Consider the following 20,623-nt stretch of genomic DNA (forward strand, 5'->3'; position numbering starts at 1 on the left):
GAAAGAACCATGACATTGTCAGGTGGATACACTTTCCGCTGATGCGGACACATTGATCGAGAATCTCGTACATTTCGAGGAACCAGAAATAGGCATTTATCATCACCGTAAGGAAAACTGACGAGAATGAAACAGTAGTTTGATCGCGAGGGAATGCACAATCGGGGAAATGAACAACACATGACAACTGCTAGACCGGGGGGACAAGAGTGACGAATCGTTAATCTTAGATTGGGAAGTAAGGCCCATCAGTGTAAATTGTTCAAATAGTATCACAGGCCAAGAGAAGGCCCTTCCGACCAGTTTGTACTCTTTCTGATTCCGTATCAGGAAGATCCAATCTGCTATCGCTGTTGGTGGGTTTTGAGCCATCAGCAACGAAAGAAACGAACGCAAAAAGTTTTGCTTCCGAATAACAGGTCTGCCCGAAAGGTCGGGCGGTCGCACGTCTTCTTCTCACGGTCGGTAGTACACTCGGGGCTCTCTGCTATCATTAGTAGATGTGATGGCGGCGCGATCTCCACGTCCGCTACCTCGCCCGCCCGGCGCAGCCCACGACGGTCATCCGACAAATAGCGATCTAATGCCACTAATGGCAGGTTCCCCTCGTCCATGTCCAACTCACTGCCCTCCGCCTTCGATGCCAACGCTCCCAGTCGGAACCATCCTACACAAGGGATTCTATGATCTGTTGGCTATGATTCCAACGCCCTCTTCGTCGGGCCGGCTTTGGGGCTCGGCTAGCATTCAGTATTTGTCGAAGCCCGTGACTGGCCCGAGGTACGAGGAGATCAGTCCAAGGAATAACACATGTTTTAGCCAAGTGCCACCATCCCCTTCTCCTTTGAAGAAGGCGAGGAAGATCAGCAAGGACATGGTCTCTCACCCTGCCGGTTTCGTGTAAGCTATTTTAATGGCGTCCGCCTTTACTGCGACGTTCCCGATTTCAGGCACCTTGTTCACGCTTCTGATGCTGATCAGGCAGAAGCCCTGCTCACTCGATGGAGTCCAGACGGCATTGGGAAGCTGGGAGGTTAGTATTGAGAGTCAACGTCATGCGATTTAAACCTCATCAACCCCAGATCCACGGTGGGCTTGTCCCATTAAAGCTCGTGTGAGACAGATTAACCAGGCCAAGGCGATAAACGAGGTGGTGAATGCCTTGAAGCCTTCAGTCGACAGTACCACTGGCGACCAACGGTCTCCTTTACGAGTAGTCAATGACACCAGCACAAATTCAGCACTGACTACTGCTGCCGTGGAAAACGTTCACATTAGTCTTACAGAAAATCTTCTTGATATTCCTGGGACCTCCACCAGTCTGTGTAGTGGTATATTCCAAGCACACTCGAAAGTCGTTGAACGGGGAGGTGTGGACCCTACCACCGTTGAAAATTTGTTTCCTTGCAATTATCGCAGGCGGCAAATCACTCCATCGTTGGCCACCTTGGAAAAAGCTGTATCTGCCCGGATTTACTTCGAAAATCTCTACTTTCCCCTCCTTAGGCAACCTCCTTCACGGGAACAGAGAAGGGTCGCCATGGAGAAAGACATGATTGCCATGAATCTTAGTGAGGAAGAAAAAGAACGACTGCGCATGAAATGGCGTCAAAACGAAACCGACTACCTTCGCGAACGTCGAAGAAAGGTTGATGCTACAGCATTTATCAAACTCAAGACCATTGGTCATGGTATTTGCTTTCTTCCAATTACATCTCAGACAGCACACTTCGCTCAATCTCAATCCCACAGGTGCCTTTGGAGTTGTATCCTTGATCAAGGAACGTGCGACGGGACAGCTGTTTGCGATGAAACAGGTGTTTGCATTTGGTTTAGTTTCATTTGAAATATTTATCCCACATCTTATGAACAGTTACGCAAAACGGACATGTTACGAAAAGGGCAAGAAGGTCATATCCGTGCTGAGCGTGATATTCTTAAATCTGCGTCCTTGGTTCCTTCTCCTGGTGGAGCGGAGTGGATCGTCAAATTGTACTACAGCTTCCAAGACCGTGACAACTTGTATCTGGTCCGTAGTTCTATCACCACGCGACCTTCCGAACAGGAGCTCATCACGAGCCACTAATCTCATTTTGATTTCATACAATACGGTTACAGATACTCGAGTACATGGGAGGTGGAGATCTCCTCAATCTTCTGATAGAGCGGGACGTATTCGACGAAGACTTCACCCGTTTCTATGTGGCCGAGGTTTGCCCTTCCTCTTTTGCACCCTGCTTGCTGTGTAGCGCATTATGTCCAGATGGTCCTAGCTATCGAGTCATGCCACAGACACGGCTTCATTCATCGTGACATTAAACCTGATGTGAGGTGTCAATATTTAGAAATTTAGGCCCGTTGTCAGATAACGCTAACTAATTTTTCCCCTTCTGATAGAACTTCTTGTTTGATCCAGAAGGTCACATCCGCCTGAGCGACTTTGGACTTGCGTCAGTGTCCATAGTATCCCACGGGGACTGCCTCGATAGTATACTGAATGCAACCCAAACAGCACTGACCTTCATTGGGCACATGATACTTTATGTCAGTCAAAACAAGTGAGCCTGAAATACAGCTGACGGTCACAACGCAGATTATGAGCAACAACGACGGCATCTTTTGCGTACATATGGAATCGATCTTGACGATGGTAGCAGCCCGCTCGATGGAACGAAGACCAAGCGCATGGACAAGAAAGAAATCAAACTGCTTATGGACGGCGGCGATGGCCAGGGCGGTATTTTTACTTGGCGCGAAAAGAACCGTAGGAAGGTACGTTGGTTGCCGTGGGCTAGCCTATTTCCGCCCGGATTGTTTTGACCCTTCCGTTGACCGCATGCACTAGTTAGCGTACTCCGTGTAGGTCCTGTCCGACTTCCCTTAGCGCCATTTCCTGACAACTTCCATTATTCTGTTCCGAAGGTGTGGGACCAATTCGTATAGTGAGTTTCGTTTCCTTGTTCCGCAGGGACCCCTCCATTCCTTGCTCCAGTGTCTCCCGAAGTTATCAGGGGGAGTGGCTACTCTTTCTCCTGTGACTGGTGGAGTTTAGGTGTGATTATGTTCGAATGCCTGTATGGGTGAGTTTGGACGCGTGTTGATTCAATTTGGTGGCTCATCGCGCTGTGCTGCGCAGGTACCCCCCGTTCGTTAGTCGTTCTGTATGCCCCCCCTCCCTTTGTTTTCCAACTGATGGCTCACTTACACGCTTTGTAGCGGCACGTCACTCGCCAAAAAATTCTCAATTGGAAGGATACGCTCAAATTCCCCCCCCGTCCTCATGTTTCGCATGAGGGTATCAATTTGATGCGACAGCTGCTCTGTGAACCGGAAGACCGTTTGGGGAGTCAAAGTACAGCATCCGTGTTTCGACTGGATACCCATGCAACACACGCACGCCGCAGCGGCTTCCTGTCACCTCCCTCACATACTGGGGACGGTGCACAGCTCATCAAGGTCCGCAAACCTGTCCGTCGCGAAGTTGTGCTACCCTGACTACTCCTGCAGGCACATCCCTGGTTCAGAGGTATTGATTGGGAAAGTATTCACAAATATCCTGCCCCCTACCGTCCAGAACTATCAGATCCAGAGGATACTAGACATTTTGATTCCGAAATACCACCCGAGGTAGCGTGTGTTCTGACTCTACCCGCCCGGTGTTGCCAACGTGTTACTTCTTGTCAGCCGTTAGCTCCTGTAAGCGGTGTGCTCGCAGATGCCACCAAAGACCCACTTCTGCGAGATAGAATTCATGGCGAAGAAATTTTAAATGTACGGAAGGCCCTCGCGTTTGCGGGCTTTACACACAAGAGCCCCCGCGCGATCACCTATACCCGTGCAGATCGAGCTTTTGAGTCGCCAGCAGACGGCAGTAGACGAGAACCACATGGAAGGGGCCGTTCTAGATTTCGCAATGTGCGCGTCTCAAGCACGGGCCGTGCTATCTCGCTGTAGCCTGGGAAAGGCGTGTAGGGGGGCCCTATTCTTTTCCGTGGAGGTGCGTTTTCGACGGTTCCCTTGCGGCAGTGGCGTACGAAGAGAGTAGCGTCCTTGCCAAAACACGGAGGTCGTGACGACATGGTTTGCGGACATGTACTTCTAATGTGCGCTTGTAGGGGCTGTGATCGATTGATCCTTCTTCCTTGTATGATGTATGTTGTAATAACACATGTGTCCTGCGAGTGCGTGCGTCGGGCTTTCTCTGGGGGTGACAGTCCGGTTTGGTGCAACAATCCTGGACATAATGCAGCATCCCAAAATTCCGTAGTGGAGAAATTCATGCCCAACTTGAGGTGCTCAGCACACAATTTGTATGACATCACTTGACTGCGTGCTTGACGCGTGCTCCGGGATATCGTAAGCTCACGTTGCAAGTATGAAGTAGACCGGTGTCTTGCTGAACTTGACCAGGAAGCCACAGGATAGCTAATTACTGTTGCTCTTAGAAAGACCACACTGCACAAGGTTACACTTGACAGGACTTTTATTAATGAAACTAGAACTATTCCTTACAAAGGAGGGCTGACACGTTCTCTATACACTGAAGATACTAAGGGCCATCCGATACAGCTTCTCGATGCAAGGCAGTGCCTCTACAAAGCCGAGGACGGCGGTATATAATATACGCGGTAAAGGAATAAATAGCGTACCGGCGAAACAAAACGAAGTAAACAAGTGCTACATACGAGAGTGAATATTGGTATTGATGAGGGCGAGGGGCGAGACATGCGATTTAAAAATATATAGGTAGCAGTTTAATTGTGAGCTACGATGAGTTTCCTTGGGCAGCTGCGAAAGAGATGGCATTGCTGTCGGAGACAGCGTCCATTCGGTGGAGGGCGCTAACGCTCAGCTGGTGAATGCCTGTCACTGAGCTCGTCGCCTGAAGCTTCATTTTGACGGCCGGGGGCCTCCACGTGTACCCTTGCATGTCGGCGCATGTTACTGAGTACACTGAAGCTGCGACCACAGCCTTCAAATGTACAAACGAAAGCTACGGATCGACCTTCAGTGACATTCTGAAGAGACAACACTGACGTATGCCAACACTTACGTCTCTCCCCTGTGTGACTATTTAGATGGATCTGGAAAACGTTCAGCGCGCAAGTTCGTCAAAGCACCTAATGGTAGGCAGACCTTAAGGCTACTGGGCCGAGTGAAACCCTTTCCACAATACATACACTCGTATTTCATCGTAGACACAGATGACGTGGGTGAATTATGGGAAGTTTCTGATGTACTCGAACCAACTAGTGGATCCCTACGTTGGGGCTGCGTCCGGCTATCGGGATAAGGCACCAGAGAAGCGTGGCGAGCCGACATTCCTGCCACGGGTGGGCAGGAGCTTCCAGGATAGGGCGGTGGGCTTTGGTCGAAATACATATGTGATCCTGACGGGGGGCAAACTTGATCACGAGACGGTCTCCGTTGCGATACATCAAACGGCGCGCATTCTTGGCGTATGTGACGATGTTGTGGATGATAATGAGAGATCGGTGAATTATCTCGACCAACTGGGTTGTTGTACGGGAGGGACGCGACACGCGGGTCATGTCGCTCTTGTGAAGATAAAGTAGTCGGGGAAGACTGGATGCAACAGTGCTTAGTGACGGATACCACGATTTGATATGTGAACTAACCTGAAAACAAGAGTTAGCTTGAGGAGGGCGCCGATAGGGATCGCGTTCGCTGCTAGTAGAAGGAACGATCCAGGGAGGCGTTGAGGTCACTGGGGGTCGGGGCGAACAGGATAGTTCCTCTGAAGAAAGTTAGGCATTCGAACTAAGGATGTGTGTAGGCTACTTGGACAACTTACCGCGGAACAAATCACGGACAGGAGGCAGCGTCGGACGGCCTTCCTCTCGATGCCCGCTGAAGTTAGACATGGTAAAGAAAGTTGGATATGTGGACAATTGAACGCCAAGGGGTTGTTTGATAGTGCAATGCAGGGTTCCAAGCCTGAAGTCTTATACCCCCGTCGGACAGTGCACGGTGGTTGTTGCATGGTTATGAGATTCATTCCGAAACGCTGAGCCCGGAAAGCACCTTCGTCCGCCCACCAACTAGAATGCGATGTGTGAAAGCAGCCGATGCATGGACACGGTATCCACGGCATAATTAGTCAACAGCAGTCCTCTTGATCGTCGCCCGTGGTCTGCTGTGCACCGCCCGACGAGGATCAACCTGGGTCAATTGGCTGGATAGGTTGACTAAAATCATGGGCACAAGCCAAAAGACACAGCAGAGGAACTGTGATCAACTGCGTGCATACCTCATAAACGTTGCAAGACCTGCATAGTTTCCCTGTACAAGCCGGCATCTCATACTCGGCATGGCAGTAGCGGATCAGACACTATGATGGCGAATGAGCAACTGTCCCCACATTTACACCCGCTTCTTAGACCGTTTTAGCCATGACCATCCTCCATCCATCCAAATTAACATTAGAAATAAAAATCTAACAGGATAGATGTAGTCATCCGACCATCCTCAGTGTAAACTGAGCGCAGTATATGTGGCAGAGCCCTGAGGCGAACCCACCGCCAGGAGCTTTGGGCGGCACATTAATTAAACAACGGCTCCCTCATGATTGTCGAACCACAAAACACCAACCAGTGACTCCGAGGCAGGGTCATTCACAGCGTCATCGGGAACTAGCAGCCGACGCAGGGTCGACCTCCTCAGGCGTTTTGGTACGCAAGGAGATGGCATGAAGCCCTTGTGCCAGTTCATCTGACAGTGCGGCGTAAATCATCCGGTGACGTTGTATAGTGCTCTAATATTGCCAACCGACTGTGAACAAAGGTCATGTGAGTTCGAAGAACGCTTCACCTTTCCCTTGAAGGCAGCTGAGATGATTAACACGTCGAAATCTGCGAACGAATTCACAGGGGTTGTCAGGACATGCACTTGTAAGAAGAGCTAGCAGAGGAAATCATTCTGACGCGTTTCTCCATTGCCACCGCCTTGAGCCCTCATTGCAGCGTGGTGGCGATGGACGTGCGATTCGTTCGTGATGGTGAGTTGCAAGGGTTGAAGCAGGGTGGTCAACTGTGGCACCGGAGCTGAGAAACACTTCGCCCAGATCTGCCAGGACTCCTCACCTTCTCCCGTATGGCAGTCTCTACGGGGCCCATCGACCCGAGCGTCTGATTGGACATTCTTCGATGAGCTCGCCAAAGTACGTGGAAAACGCAGCGTGTCTGACTCAGACGAAACATCAACTTTCAACCGAGCGCCTGAGCGAAGGTGGTTACTGAGCAATACTGTGGCTATGTAACTGTGGGTCGACGAGCAAGTGGAGAAGCAGCCGAAAAAAAAAGGCAGGTTTGCTTAGACGAGGATGATTACAGTTAACCAGATAATTTTAGACCACTCGGAGGCTGTCTCAGCAAATACCTGCACTGTACACCGTAGGACGACATAGTAACATAACAATAGTCACTCTGCGCTGGATCATCTGAACTGGTACCTGTTTGCCAGGCCTCGTTGAATACCGGAACCAGCAGGACGACCTGTAGTACAGGGCCGAGAAATGCGAAGTCACACTGCGTCATTACTGACTGCCAGTCTCTTGTTTCACACTCGTCAGGCAAAGCGAGCATATTATAAGCCTTGCACGGACGCCGGGACGGCACTAAGACGGTTCTGGTCGCCGCTTGGCTCTGCAAGCTCGGGGTCCGGGGATACATTCATGCCCCGGACAAGGTCACATGCATGTAAAGTTAGCATGCCCATCAATGAAAGGTTGCAACCCAGTGGCTACGCAGTCATGGCATCGCAAGATTAGTACCCGCCGTTGATGTTCTCAAACAGCTCGTGTTCCCGCTCACGTTTCAGGTGATGGCTCGTGAAAACGGCGCATCACTTTCTCCGACACTGCCGTCATACCGCGTCAGCACCTGTTCATCGACAGCTCATACGAAGAGAGACGATAGACGCGCACATCGTGGTACTTGGCTAGTACTTTTTCTGGGATTCCACCATTCCACCCTCAGGTTGAGGAAGTGTCAGTCACGTGAGAACCTAAGCGATCTTTGCTCTTCCTACTTACCCTGATACAATATATTTTCCGTCCTGTTTTAACTCCATTGATGTCCCTCACGTCCACAGAGATCGCGGAAGAGCGGGAGATGACGCGTAACCAACGCAATCTCGTTGATACTTGTTTTGAAGAAGGCCAATATGAATCTGGTATCGCCGCGCTCGAGCTCCTCCGGTCGACGGTGTTCAAACCACCACCGTGAGTGTGGTTGACTCAAATTCTGTCGTGATGACTCGGCTTGCTAACACAACGAAAGCGACATCATCCGTCAGCTTCTTTACATCGCCTTGTATCCGCCTCCCAGCCACGCCGAGGATGAGCAGGAGAAACCCCAAACCCCCCTCTCGCCTACCAAAGGGTCGCCGTTGAAGCAAAAGCAGCTCCTCCAGAAGACTCCCTTTGTCCCAACTATCGCAGCTTCAGCGGCTGCTCAGCGACTCTTATTCTCTTTCCTTTGTACGAACACCCCTGACACTCTGTTCCGTGGCTTGCCTATGTACGCGATCATAACTGCGGATGACTGTGCCCCACGATCAGAAGCAGTAAGCAAAGATTACGACGAAGATTCTCCCATAGCACGAGAGGCATTGTGCATCAAGGACGCCAGGCACTGCTGGGCAACAGTCAAGGAGGACTTTATTCAGCGCGGAAAATGCGCTCCTCTTCCTCAAGAGAAGAGGAAACGACGGAGGAAGCTCGCCATCGACTCGGCAGACGATGACTCGGATAACGCATGCAATCCAGTCCCAGCCGTTGTAGCGGAGCACGCGTGGCCGGTGTTGGATTGGTTTCTACGTGTCTTCGAAAAGGATGAATTTCTTACAGAGAAGAAATCCCGTGGTGCGTCTGGTATCTCCTGTGAAACCGACACTAAGAATGTGATAGTGAAGTTCTCCCCGCTTTTGTTATCGCAAATACTTCTTCCGAGAGGCGGGTGTGGTCCAAGGCAAGACGTTGATGCACCACTTGATATCATGGTCTGTTGCACAACGCAAGATTGCAGCCTACGACGGTTGATGGGAACCCGCCTCTTTACACTGGTAACCACGATCTTCGTCATCATGAACTGCCACGGTAACATAGTCCCATAGCTCATCAACCTCACTCAGACAACCGATTTCGATGCCAATATGTTTACAGCGGCAGTGATCGCACGACTGTATTCTTCTCCTGATGCTGTTTTGTGGTTGATAACCAGCCTGCCCAAAACCATGCCGATACTCAACTTTCAGGTTGCACTATGCCAGCGGTACTTGTCGGGGGTCTCTCAGAGTTGCGGAAAGGTCAGACGACCGAAGCCTCAAGCCCGCGCCCGGCGTGATTCACATGCTACTGCGGGATCTGCATTGTCTGCGAAGGAAGGTGGAGTATCGACGTCCACTGGACTTGCCGGGGCCTCGTGCAACGACATGCTTGCCCTACTCGAATCTCAAGATTTTGTTGAGTTACCCGCGATTACTATGAAATACGTGCTTCTTGTCGCGTATGCCCTGATCCAATCGCAAACAACTCCTGATCAAATAGACCCAGGCTGGAAGGATGTGCAATCGAATGGTAGGCTGAAGCGTGCTGTAAACAATGCTTTTCCGGAAAAAGGCGAGGGGTTGGAGTACAGGGCGACCCTCCTTGCTATGTGCGACTTGTGGCTCTTATCGTGAGCGGACGACTATGTGGAAACTAGGGAGGTTTTCGCATGGAAGAGGGTGGAGCAGAGTGCACGAGGCTGACAGGGTACTTCACCCGATCATACTACATGTAAAGAACCGAAGCTACAACTGCTCTGTCGTTGAATACTAATCCGTTCCGGGTCTGAGGTTCCTAACTTAGACCACTACATTCTTGTCAAGCAAACTGAGTGTCGTCCCTCAGCATAAGCTAGACTTGACCTCTTTCACACTGAGCACTACAGCCGCGATTGATACTGGGTCTCTCATGGCACTTGACGGTACTTACTATCGGGTTGGTGAATTTATTGCTCTCTAACCTTTAATTTTTCAGAGCCTTGCGTGAGCAAAAGCCATCCGTCGTTGGACATTTTCCAACTACCCCATTCCTCTAGGTACGAAAGATGGTCCGAGCCCCAAGGCTGGTTCCTGCGCAAGAATTAACATGGACCAGGGCACCTGTGAGCCAGTGTGACGCAATCCTTGCCTCGGAATGACCTACACGTGCGCGTCCAGTCACCCTTCTGAACGTGACACAGGGCACACGTGTTGCTTACCTGCAAAGTTTTTTCCTATACCCACTCCCATGATACGCTCCAATAAGCCCCGAATCAAGTGCATTTCCCAAACGCCCAGCTTACATAGCATCATACAAGCTCAGGAAAGCTATTTGTACTTTTGTGTCCCGGGTTGGGTGGCGTCTGCCTCCCGGGTTTTGCGAAAGGGCTTGAGCTAATTTATGTCCGCACTTTCGAGGTCCTCCGTTTGTCCTTCCCTGGACTCGCTTGACGCTCGCGTATGGAATGTCTGACGCAACATGGAAGGCCATTTACCTTTATCCCAGGTGTGCTTGACCATACTCCTCGGGAATCTGGTATGTAGTTGGCTGCAGTGCGTCTTGCCATTGGGACAATCGGCGGCGGTAAATGGGTTAGTGCCACGCCCATTAATCAGCAAATGCCCGTCTTAGTGACGTGAGGTGGAAACGCCCCTGAGCGGCTACGTATATAGTATGTGGTGAACGTACCCTGTGAATACGCGGAATCTTGAACTATGTATGTAGCCGTAAAGGGTTGTAGTTCGGTGCAGTTCCTGGTTTTCAAGCCTTAATAAATTTGCTTTGAAATGTCAAAACTCCCGAATCTGCTGCGACAGGCTGCGACACAGTTTTGGCCGAACTCTCGGACATGGGAGTGCCAATAGTTCCCACAACGCCCGCTGCGGTATTAAGTGAACACTAACTTAGCATGCTAAGCGCTTTATCCTTGATCCGGGTATGCTGAGACAAATCCTTAGTAAGTGCTACATTGTCAACAGAGCACGTACCATTTCACTTGCGTTAAAATCTGTTAAAGCGCAGCTACACCGGCTCGTACACGTACGATCGCCACATGCAGCTCCGTTGTCTTGTGTCTGGTGCATTTATCGTGAGGAAGCATCTTTGACAGAACGTCAATGCTCCTCCAGCGCTCGGAAATATGGGTATGATCACGCGATGATTAGTATATACATACATAGTTCCTTCCAACACCCAGATCGCCGAATGTGCCAAGACCGCATCTTCGGCGCCACGACGGAATGGGGGGGGGGGCGGGCTGTTCGTGGCACCGGTAATGGTGAACAGCCGCAGGATCGTATATATCGGTACGCCGCGGTGCCCTGAATACCAAACTACCCAGACGATGGTAAGTACCCGCCCCCCCTCAACATGGTTTGCATCCGGACTGGTCGCCTTCGACTGAGATTGATGGGATCCAAAATGGAGACCGCAGAAAGACAGGGCAGTGATAGTAACAGCTATCCCTGGCTATCCATATATTCTTTCAGGGGACCGATGGTTTGGAACGTTCAGCCGTAATGTGCCCTGACAAGCCATTTCCCCATTTTTATTAAAAGATCAAGTTTGACGGCGCGTCATTTGCTTGGGAAGATACGGATTGGCTCTCTGTACGATGGGGTGGCGGTGGCCTGTAAAGAGCCTATGCCACAAAGTGCATGGCGCAGAACCGCTAACTTGAGAATGCTCAGCGGTTGGAAGGGAGGCAACCACATCTGCACACACACTGCTCCGGAAAGTCAGGAGACCTCACAGGCACTGCCTTGGCCAGAGATTCTGACAAGTTGACACTTTACCAAGATGGGTTGAACGTACCTGATGGGTGATGATGACATCCATCATATCTTGAGGAGATGGCAAGTCTAGGTGCATAGCATCACTGGCCAATGGGAGTCAATGTCTAAGTTTGGTTAGAGGATGATATGGTACAAACTTACGAGGTTATCTGCTGTTACAGACCGCTGCCAACTCTTTCTAGTCAGATACATGACCTTCGTTATCAGGTACCCACAATCCCCAATCAGGGCGACGTCACTTTAACCTTGCGCTCCTGCGGTCTGCAGAGTTCTGCCAGTTTAGCGGTTACAGAAAGTGGCCGATCTTTCGTGTTTTGGTCGTGCGCGCCTGAGCGGTTCCGGAAATGCATATGAACCTCTGTGCGATCAGGGCAGGTGCTCAGGATACTTAGTATCACCCTCCCACTCAGTGTTGACATGTCCGATCGACGTGCATACCACTACGATCCCGACGCCCGTCGAAGGGGTCAATGGTCGGGGGGCACTCAGCCTCCTTCTCAATACCCACCTCAGACCAATATTGACCCCAGGTCATATCATCCCTCATACCCCCCGCTGAACGCTCAGATGACTGCGCAGCCAGACCCTTCCGTTCCGTACGGAACACACCATCACGCCCGCGGACAAGTAGCGGGCCATCCTGGAGTAGTTTGCTCTCCGCAACCGCAGGCTCAGTACCCACAAGCTTCCCCCAGCCCCTACGCCCCCCGACAAAGTTATCCGCCGCCTCCTGATCATCGTATTCCAATCAGAAGCAGCGCACCACAATACCCAACTTCACATCCTTACCACCACCAGGGTTCTCCATCCCAACCCAGCAGTCACGCTCCTGCTCCGTATTTTCCGACGCCGCCGCAGCCGCCGCCACAGTATCCGGCGTCCCCTGCGCGTCCCTATTCGTGTGACCTATGTGCACTGTCTTTCAACCGCCAACACGATCTCAAACGGCACAGAGAGACGCATTCTGGGGAGAAACCGTTCTCATGCAATGGTGGTTGTGGCAAGACATTCACCCGGAAAGACGCTTTGAAACGACATCAGGTATCTGAGCACATTACACCCAACAGAAAGTGTATGACTGAACTCAATGTTGATCAGCTTGTCAAGCAATGTGGACGAGACGACGACTCATAATCTATCACTATTCCGTTCGAAGGGAGATAGCGCTCATGCGAGGCTCGCGCCAAACCAGTGACGACGGCACTATGACTTGATTAATTTCGAGGACATATTATTCATCACCTCCAGCATATTGTAACAATCCTGTACTGCTCCCAGGCAACACTTTCAAGACTAGCTCCCTAGTATGTATTGGAAGATACGGGCAGTAGTACTTCCGAGACCATCTGACTTACACCTGCTGAAAACGCATCCCCCGGTTGATGTGAACACTCCTATAGCTCATCAATATTGTACAAATCACTTGTCTGCATTCTGGAACCGTCTTTCTAGTATCCAAGCATCCCGAGGAATGATCTTTTTATAGTAGTTCTCATGGATGCCTACTTCCTTGAACCCATGCCGCTCATAAAATCGTTTGGCGTCTTCATTTGATACCTGTACGTGAAGGTATATCCGTCCGATTTTTGGCTTGGTATGAGAGGACGCGGCCTCGATAATGCGTTCGATGGCTTGGGAGCCAATTTGGCAGGAGCGGTAAGGCTGGGATGATGTGAGTGAGTGATATTAGTACGGAAAGGGCGGGACCTGACTCACAGCAAGGATCCCCATGGTCATGAGATACAAATCTCTACCTTCGAACCGACAGCAAATGTTGCCGATCGGGATGTCATTGTAGTATACTTCTCACAAGTGAGAAAAGAGACGGACAGGTGACACGAAACGGACGGACCGAGCTGGCAGAAAGGTTCGACTTCTGCTTGCAGTATGTCCTGATAATATTTCTCGCCATATCTGACAGGAAAAAGCACGGCGTTGAGTTTTCGAATGGTCCCGACATTCTGAGGGGTCAACGACGCAAAGGACAGGCGCACAGGGGGGGCTGGGTGGCTTGCCATTCAACTGGGGGGCGGTCGAAGGTAGTGGAGACCGTGGGAGTAATGATGGCGACACCAAGGACATGGCTGACAGCGCGTTCATGTATCAGGCAAGTATGTAACAGATAGGCCCCATGGCATGATGGCATCCCGACCAAATGGGACAGCTTTTCTTACACACCTTGACAGTTCTTCCAGTTAGCATCGGGAGCATTCAAAGACCTGAAGGTCTGTCTTATCTCAGGGTCCGACAATGTTGACTTTTCCGCACGAATGCTCTCTTCATCTGCCAACACGCAATGATACGACCTTCCTTAAGTTTATGGGCTGCTCACGTCACAAGCAGCGAAGGACAACAAGGGACATCGCCCATCTATGACCATATCGAATGAATTCAAAATGATGAATTGGCCGCAGAGCCTTCTGTGGGTCCGTTCCTGATCTTTGTTGATGCGTAGGTAACCGGACCTTGTATTTCCTCGTAACACACTACTCCCCTCGGAGTCTGTGAGGGGCCTTGGTGATCGTGTCCATTGAATGAGACGCCCACGATCTTGCTTCTGGAAATGTAAGCTAACGTGAACCCAACCCCAACACCTTTTGTGAGTCACTATGCCCATTTTGGAAGCGACAGGAAGGTGCCTCCTGCATCGTAAGTATTAATTGATGTATTTTTAAAAAAAATACATTGATGTAGGATGGAGACCGTTGAGTAAATACTCGTGTGCCGAGGATGTGAGAGTAAGACTTCCCCCCCTTCTGCTTTTCGATGTGATATATCTATCTGCGTACACTGGATATCGAATGGAGGATGTAGTACATGTTACCTACTTGTACAATGCGGTACCAAGAAGTATGAGTGTGCTGACGACTATGTCCAGTTACAGGGTGTGGAGTGCGTGCAGCAAGGCGGGAACAACACGTCGGATACATAGCAAATCGATGGACAGAATATAGTGATAATTCAGTAGTACAGTGTGGACGTGCAAGCGTCGAGTTTGCGGTCATGATGACGTTTATAGAAATACTGTTGCACAATGTCAATGACGTTTATTGGGCGAGGATGGTGTGCGGGAGTGGCGTTTACGGTGAGAGTGGCGCAATTGCAGTTGATCGAGGTAAACGTCGCTGTAGCTTCGGAAGACGCATATGCCATTTTCATGGTCAGTTAGCATCGCCCACACGCAATGCCACACTTGGTCTTCGCGAAATTTGAAGGCCACCCCTACGTGGTTCTGATCCCAGCGCTGCTCTCTTTGCCTGGACTCGAACGCCTTGTCAGACAGAGTGACAAGAACACAATGGTCGATAGTCCGCTGGAGTTCTACCGATCCGTCCGCGGCACCAAGAAGGGAGTCGAGGATGGGGTCCATCTCCAGCGCTTTAGGTAATCCACTAGGGGGGGGATAAAATATCCGTCATCGGAGCGAACAAGTATGGAGACGTACCGATGCACGGGATCATAGCCGGCAACTAAAATTTGGTAGACTGTGCCGTCGACGAAATGGAGCTGCATGCATGGATGCTCGGGTGAGCGACTTATCCGGGTCAAGACCTTTCCAGCGAGCGCCGAAGGGTCGATTCCAATGCCCTGTGGTCTCGGTCGCCGTCTTGACAAAGGCGGTGGGGGCGTGGTGGACGGAGAGCTGCTGAGGTGAGAGGCCATGGTGATCAATAGGGTGGCAGATACGATAAAGAATTTTCAAAAAGGATTTGACAGTGACGAGATTCGAACTCGCGAGGGAAACCCATCACGGTTTGAGCACGTGGCCTAAACGTGACGCCGTAACCACTTGGCTACACTGCCGTGGCTGACAATAAGCTAATGGATCCTAATGAGCCCTTGATCCTGGGGTGCACCGCCCGCTGTCGCGAACTCGACCTGCAGTGGCCGGTTGACCAGCGTCGCAATGCACTCTCGTCCGCTTGGCCCAAGGACTCCCCGCTCCCAGTCTCCCCACTTGGCAGAGACTCGTCCTTTGCAGATTCGCAAGGCATCGGTAGATCAATCAGTTCTCCGTCCCCCATCGCCGGCACTGCAGCTCTCCTCATCACCCACCCCATCGCGCCCTCTCATCTCCGGCACTTCCCCATCCCCTAGAACAAATGGCTTGCGACCAAAGCTTCAGCTACCTCTATCTGGTGGCGTAGGCAGCATCAGCGACTACTACGCAGGCCCTGCCTCCATCCCCCCTGGTTTAGATGGAGAAAACCCCGGCGGTGCGACCGTTCGTCCATCAGACACGCAGCTTCAGACACCTCGACCCCCGGAACAACATGATTCCAGCGATAACAGCATCGAACAATTGGTTTCTGTGTTCGAGAAAGCATCCGTCGATTCCAACATGTCAGCTGATGAGATCTCAACCTACGGATCTACCAAGTGGTCCGATAGTGTTTTGGAGGAAATATGCAGACTGGGAGAAGGTCAAGGTGGTGCAGTCCACAAAGTTAGAGACATCCGGAACGGCTTCATCTTGGCGAGAAAGACGATCACTACACGCGAAGCACCTCTAAAGCAGCTCGGAAGAGAGCTGCAGATTTCTTCCACTTCGAAACACATCAATATCATCCAGTTCTATGGGGCTTACATGTCACCTTCCTCTAGCGAAGTCAAGGTCATGATGGAGTTCTGTGCCGGCGGCAGTTTAGAAGCTGTCGGTAAGCGTATTAAAGAACGTGGCGCCCGCATCAGCGAGAGAGTTACCGGTCGTATTGCTGAGGGGGTGACTTCTTATCGATATTTCACAGTTTGTCTTCTTTTTCATGAGCTCCCCTAGGTTCTTTCAGGACTGGCGTATCTTCACTCTCTCAAGACCATCCATAGAGACATCAAACCCTCCAACGTCCTTCTGACCGGGCAGGGCGTCGTCCGCCTTATTGATTTTGGGGTTTCCGGTGAACTTGTCAAGTCCTTGGCCGGAACTTTCACTGGAACAAGTTTTTACATGGCAGTGCGCGTGGTCCGCCGTCGTACATGGTTGTGTGGCTGAAATCCATAAATTAGCCCGAGCGTATCAGTGGCAAAGAATACAGCATCCGTGCTGATGTGTGGTCAACTGGTATCACGCTGCTGGAGCTCGTCCAGAATCATTACCCGTTCCCGGACGACTTGACATCTATCGAGTTACTCGTCTACATCACACAGGGAGATGTAAGGTCGGAGCTTTTCTGACATACCCTTAGCACTTAACTCCGCGTTAGCCTCCACAGCTGATGGATGAACCGGATGTCAAATGGAGTGACGAAATGAAGGACTTTATCAGACAAACGTACGTGATCTATGACTCTGCTCGCTGCATCGTTCTCTATCGTCATCGCTAGATTGATCGTCGATCACACCGCACGCCCCACACCTAAAGAAATGCTAGCACACCCTTGGATCGTTAGTGTAATGAAAAAGGAGGTACCGATGGCTAGATGGATCAGTGAAGTTTGGGGATGGAACCGGAATCGATCCAGTTCAAGCGACGCGTAAGCATCGTCCGTATTTCGCGTGTCGTACTATTAACCATCATTCCCCGCGATCGCATTGACCGGCCACGTCCAGCTCGCGGCCAAGCTCTAGTCGAGGTTTACCTTTCCCGACACCACTTTAGATTCCCCATGCATGACCGATGTCCTGGAGCCGAAAGATGCTGCTGCTCACCGCTTATCTTTCTCAGTTTGTACAGTCATTTGCTATACCTGCTCTCCATTAGCCTTCTTGATCTCCCTTATTTCCTCTCTACCTCCGGACAAGTACACGTTCCTGCAATCTTGCAAATGAAACACAAGTATATGCTGCAATTACATATCTAGCTTGCAGCGGATCTTACCCGCTGAGAATTCCGAAGCGGAAATGTTAATTTCATCCGGTTTTGCGACGAATCTGGAGGTCTGTTATTAGGACTTCGAGAGAGGAGAATAAAAGACATGCCATTTCAGAAGGTTGGCCCCTTGGTCTATAAGTGAAATACTATAAGTCCTCCGGGCACCCCTGGACGCTTCTAAGACAAGCGCGCACAGAGAGATCATCACCGTCACCTTCCCAATCATTGCCACTCCCCGGAGCTCTGACCCGGAATATCGGACCGGTGCTGTCTCAAACGACGAATGATTTTCCCAGACTTGGACTACGAGTGCGTACTTGGAAATGCTCAGAGGTGAGAATCTGGCCTACTGTTATGGATGGCAGAGATCTCGAGAATGCTCGAGGGCATGGCCGTGAATAACGGGCGAGTAAACTTGATGCGATGCGCTGCGGTTGTGAGTCGAGTCGAACTGCATTGGCAGGTACTTTTTCAGTTACCCATCGATTTGTTCGGAGGAGCTATGTACGGAGAGATTCCTCGCTCTTGATACACCATACTGTCCGTATTGTTATTCAAGACTCCTAATCAAATGGCAAGGTACAAACCATCTGTTTGCATTCCACATCATCTCATGCGCGACATGCGGAGGAGGGAAGTCGATTGGAATATCCGTGACTCTGTGCAATCACCCGGTGAGCCCAGTTTCCCACTTGAACTTGGCTTCCGCGTGAAGTACTACCGCTGAAAGGTCGAGGGTGCAGTCGGCAAGACCGGGCACCAATAAATGGTTATACAACTATGCTACGCCTCGCACGGTTGGAATAGAGTGGTACAGAGGAAAGGTCAACTTGCACACTGAACATAAGCGATCCCGCGAACCTCCAATTGCTGCATAGATCGTGATCCATCACAAGCGACGCCACTTTACAGCAAAGACGACGCACAATATAATATTAGGCTCTGATGAAGGCAAAGGAATTTCTTGTAACTCAAACAGACAGCTACAGTCTGGGATACAGGCCCAGTAACTCGTATTTCAACTGAGGTTCCTTCCACTACTAGACACGGTCAGCAGGATTTGACGACTAGAAGCTGATATCCTCCATTGGCTCAGTGGCTACAGTGATTCTAGTTCGTAGTGTCAGATGTAGTGCGTAAACACAGGCTAAGCCTGCTTAGAATCGCTGTACTCACGTAGATTTCATGCTAACCGAAGAATTCATGTTAGTTTCGCGCTTAGCAACAACGAAAATAATCAGAATGAGGAAAGAACAACACAGATAATTACCTGCTTCAGTGAAGAACAGAGTCCAACCCATGTAGGCCGTCAACGGCGTATCTGCCGTTTCAACACCACCTGTCCAGAGAGAGATGGCAGATCGTGAGAGTCCTCCCTCCCACCGAACTTCTGGACGGGACCACAACGGACTAAAAAAAAATGAAGCAAATGGTTGACGTTATGACCTGCGAGTGGGTAAAAGCTCATGCCGCATTTCCTCGATTACATCCTGAGGTGTGAGTGTTAGGACATTCCTGAAGGGCAGCCTGCTTTCGACCTCTTCGTCAGTCACCCTACATGGAAAAGTGACTGACATAGGCTGGCGATGTGCCGCCAGCAGAGAAACGAAGTCTTTCAAATCGCAAGCTACAGCCCTTTTCGATAAGGAAATCAAAAAATATGGCTTCGCAAGTACTATCTCCCTGATAAAAGGGTCGCTGGTCCTTCAGTCCGCACGCTGTCAATGTAAACTAACTTGGTGATCAGTAATTGCTAAATTTGTGGTTAGTGCACGCACCTCATGGGAGAGAATAGAGCTTTACGGTCCGCAAACCGCTGTAGTGGGTGACGATGTGGGTAACGGTGTGGACAGCTTCTTATATTGTACGTGAACCTGACGTACTCCGATGAGAAAGGGGAGTAGCTTGTATCAGTGGGTGTCCTTTTTATTTTATATTTTATACAAATATATATTATTTTTTCAGAAGAACACCTAATACCGTTGCTCGGTACCTAGTTGGACTTCCAGGAGATGCTGTCTGTTTGAGTGAGTTTGAGTTTGCTGTGTCTCTGGGCAGTGATGTCAAGGCGTCAAAGCTTCGCTGGACGTAAAATTATTCAGTGATTCTGATCGGTTCCATGACTGTCATTGAAATGCGTTTGCAGTAGCCACAATCAAAAGGATTTGTTGCCCTCCGATTGGGTATCAGTAGCATGCCTCGCAGCGGGCTTCTGATAAGTCCGTTACACGCGTTGAGGCCGACTTCCATGTGTTGGTACACGTGTCAAATGATCAAACTCATGGGACCCGTTACCTTGCTATTGTACATGTAAAATGGACGGCGTCACAAGCAAAAGTCGATTGAATCTTGTTCAACGTTTTATCACGGGGCAAGCTGTTAGCCACGAATGTTCAGAACGACGGCAGATGGTCCGCACCACGTGACACCGATGAGGTCAAAGTATGATAAGGATGCAGAGTCCCAGCTGCAACCTGTCCCCGGGACGGACAGCTGTTAGGGGGAAAACCGCGGGAAGTGGAGAATCAGGGTGGGGACTGAAGGGGACTCTGACAAAGAAGATAATCCATGTACGTGAATGGGCACGACGCTAGTCGTGCGGGGACCTGTATGTGGTGTGAATCTTACATACGGTGTTAGGGATCGAAACTAGTTGTGCCATGGTGACTACGGTGATGCGGCCACTTTCACAAGTACATATTATTCTATGTTACGGAAAGGTGAGGAAGATAGCATGTAGCTGGCTGGAAGGCATATGGGTGGCTGGCGGCTGCACCGTCATGGAGGCTACAAACAATTTGCATCATGTGTAACGTGCAGGAGGATCGACCGTGCGCTTGCGCGGACCGACGGATCTCCCTTAATTAGGATAGTCTATCAATCAAAATTGCCACAAAATAGTGTGCAACGTTGGGTTCCAAGAAGCCCAGTGTAGGTCCTTTGACCAGGAGATCAGCCCAGATTAGGGAATAG

General features: G+C 50.5%; 8 protein-coding genes and 1 non-coding gene across 9 annotated transcripts; 4 read left to right on the forward strand and 5 right to left on the reverse strand.

Moving 5' to 3' along the window:
* Positions 1–228: 228 nt before the first annotated feature.
* Positions 229–4,264, forward strand: F5J12DRAFT_918420 (kinase-like domain-containing protein). The gene is made up of 17 exons (XM_051749224.1): positions 229–900; positions 951–1,033; positions 1,083–1,691; positions 1,753–1,817; positions 1,874–2,029; positions 2,119–2,211; positions 2,264–2,326; positions 2,398–2,450; positions 2,513–2,544; positions 2,594–2,772; positions 2,846–2,859; positions 2,923–2,942; positions 2,993–3,080; positions 3,137–3,161; positions 3,217–3,456; positions 3,508–3,627; positions 3,685–4,264. Exons 1-17 carry the CDS (start codon positions 506–508, stop codon positions 3,952–3,954), a joined length of 2,505 nt encoding a protein of 834 aa, XP_051604903.1. The 5' UTR covers positions 229–505; the 3' UTR covers positions 3,955–4,264.
* Positions 4,265–4,468: 204 nt separating this feature from the next.
* F5J12DRAFT_797280 (uncharacterized protein) lies at positions 4,469–6,380 on the reverse strand. Its single transcript, XM_051744154.1, has 6 exons — positions 6,272–6,380; positions 5,816–6,209; positions 5,640–5,758; positions 5,137–5,586; positions 5,054–5,084; positions 4,469–4,993 (listed from the first exon to the last, which is right to left on the reverse strand). The coding sequence occupies exons 2-6, from the start codon at positions 5,883–5,885 to the stop codon at positions 4,842–4,844; spliced, it is 822 nt and encodes a 273-aa protein (XP_051604904.1). The 5' UTR covers positions 5,886–6,209; positions 6,272–6,380; the 3' UTR covers positions 4,469–4,841.
* Positions 6,381–6,405: 25 nt separating this feature from the next.
* F5J12DRAFT_797282 (bola-like protein) lies at positions 6,406–7,614 on the reverse strand. The gene is made up of 5 exons (XM_051744155.1): positions 7,257–7,614; positions 7,104–7,202; positions 6,945–7,050; positions 6,832–6,872; positions 6,406–6,775 (listed from the first exon to the last, which is right to left on the reverse strand). Exons 2-5 carry the CDS (start codon positions 7,158–7,160, stop codon positions 6,644–6,646), a joined length of 336 nt encoding a protein of 111 aa, XP_051604905.1. The 5' UTR covers positions 7,161–7,202; positions 7,257–7,614; the 3' UTR covers positions 6,406–6,643.
* A 479-nt stretch (positions 7,615–8,093) lies between these two features.
* Positions 8,094–9,702, forward strand: F5J12DRAFT_887782 (uncharacterized protein; the record flags this gene model as incomplete). The annotated part of the gene is made up of 3 exons (XM_051747213.1): positions 8,094–8,242; positions 8,301–9,084; positions 9,136–9,702. The coding sequence occupies 3 exons, from the start codon at positions 8,094–8,096 to the stop codon at positions 9,700–9,702; spliced, it is 1,500 nt and encodes a 499-aa protein (XP_051604906.1).
* Positions 9,703–11,993: 2,291 nt separating this feature from the next.
* F5J12DRAFT_190305 (uncharacterized protein) lies at positions 11,994–13,061 on the forward strand. The gene is made up of 3 exons (XM_051738326.1): positions 11,994–12,048; positions 12,109–12,882; positions 12,940–13,061. Exons 2-3 carry the CDS (start codon positions 12,259–12,261, stop codon positions 12,973–12,975), a joined length of 660 nt encoding a protein of 219 aa, XP_051604907.1. The 5' UTR covers positions 11,994–12,048; positions 12,109–12,258; the 3' UTR covers positions 12,976–13,061.
* A 199-nt stretch (positions 13,062–13,260) lies between these two features.
* Positions 13,261–13,859, reverse strand: F5J12DRAFT_713177 (acyl-CoA N-acyltransferase; the record flags this gene model as incomplete). Its single annotated transcript, XM_051740814.1, has 3 exons — positions 13,261–13,503; positions 13,558–13,643; positions 13,694–13,859. 3 exons carry the CDS (start codon positions 13,857–13,859, stop codon positions 13,261–13,263), a joined length of 495 nt encoding a protein of 164 aa, XP_051604908.1.
* A 605-nt stretch (positions 13,860–14,464) lies between these two features.
* F5J12DRAFT_797319 (uncharacterized protein) lies at positions 14,465–15,548 on the reverse strand. The gene is made up of 2 exons (XM_051744156.1): positions 15,287–15,548; positions 14,465–15,233 (listed from the first exon to the last, which is right to left on the reverse strand). Exons 1-2 carry the CDS (start codon positions 15,502–15,504, stop codon positions 14,879–14,881), a joined length of 573 nt encoding a protein of 190 aa, XP_051604909.1. The 5' UTR covers positions 15,505–15,548; the 3' UTR covers positions 14,465–14,878.
* Positions 15,549–15,552: 4 nt separating this feature from the next.
* On the reverse strand, positions 15,553–15,645 carry F5J12DRAFT_t27. The gene has a single exon. It is a non-coding gene; the product is annotated as a tRNA-Leu (tRNA).
* Positions 15,646–15,748: 103 nt separating this feature from the next.
* F5J12DRAFT_711809 (kinase-like domain-containing protein) lies at positions 15,749–17,437 on the forward strand (the record flags this gene model as incomplete). The annotated part of the gene is made up of 6 exons (XM_051740729.1): positions 15,749–16,564; positions 16,619–16,792; positions 16,846–16,992; positions 17,043–17,110; positions 17,163–17,312; positions 17,389–17,437. 6 exons carry the CDS (start codon positions 15,749–15,751, stop codon positions 17,435–17,437), a joined length of 1,404 nt encoding a protein of 467 aa, XP_051604910.1.
* Between the last annotated feature and the right edge of the window lie 3,186 nt (positions 17,438–20,623).

The sequence above is a fragment of the Pisolithus orientalis genome (assembly GCF_024613125.1).
Source record: "Pisolithus orientalis strain OTSU chromosome Unknown F5J12scaffold_2, whole genome shotgun sequence".
In the NCBI taxonomy this organism is placed as follows: Eukaryota; Fungi; Basidiomycota; class Agaricomycetes; order Boletales; family Pisolithaceae; genus Pisolithus; species Pisolithus orientalis.

Bases quoted from the DNA above. Each gene is read 5' to 3' on its own strand.
- F5J12DRAFT_797319 (XM_051744156.1), bottom strand. From the start codon at position 15,504: ATGGCCTCTCACCTCAGCAGCTCTCCGTCCACCACGCCCCCACCGCCT. The intron at 15,234-15,286 runs GTACGTCTCCAT...TCCCCCCCCTAG, and splicing joins GGCTATGATCCCGTGCATCG to TGGATTACCTAAAGCGCTGG.
- F5J12DRAFT_797280 (XM_051744154.1), bottom strand. From the start codon at position 5,885: ATGTCTAACTTCAGCGGGCATCGAGAGGAAGGCCGTCCGACGCTGCCT. The intron at 5,759-5,815 runs GTAAGTTGTCCA...AACTTTCTTCAG, and splicing joins TGTCCGTGATTTGTTCCGCG to AGGAACTATCCTGTTCGCCC. The intron at 5,085-5,136 runs GTCTGCCTACCA...AACGTTTTCCAG, and splicing joins CTCGGCCCAGTAGCCTTAAG to ATCCATCTAAATAGTCACAC.
- F5J12DRAFT_797282 (XM_051744155.1), bottom strand. From the start codon at position 7,160: ATGTCCAATCAGACGCTCGGGTCGATGGGCCCCGTAGAGACTGCCATA. The intron at 6,873-6,944 runs GTCAGAATGATT...ATTCGTTCGCAG, and splicing joins CGGTGGCAATGGAGAAACGC to ATTTCGACGTGTTAATCATC. The intron at 6,776-6,831 runs GTGAAGCGTTCT...TGGCAATATTAG, and splicing joins CAGCTGCCTTCAAGGGAAAG to AGCACTATACAACGTCACCG.
- F5J12DRAFT_918420 (XM_051749224.1), top strand. From the start codon at position 506: ATGGCGGCGCGATCTCCACGTCCGCTACCTCGCCCGCCCGGCGCAGCC. The intron at 3,081-3,136 runs GTGAGTTTGGAC...TGTGCTGCGCAG, and splicing joins ATGTTCGAATGCCTGTATGG to GTACCCCCCGTTCGTTAGTC. The intron at 3,162-3,216 runs GTATGCCCCCCC...CACGCTTTGTAG, and splicing joins CCCCGTTCGTTAGTCGTTCT to CGGCACGTCACTCGCCAAAA.
- F5J12DRAFT_190305 (XM_051738326.1), top strand. From the start codon at position 12,259: ATGTCCGATCGACGTGCATACCACTACGATCCCGACGCCCGTCGAAGG. The intron at 12,883-12,939 runs GTATCTGAGCAC...AATGTTGATCAG, and splicing joins ACGCTTTGAAACGACATCAG to CTTGTCAAGCAATGTGGACG.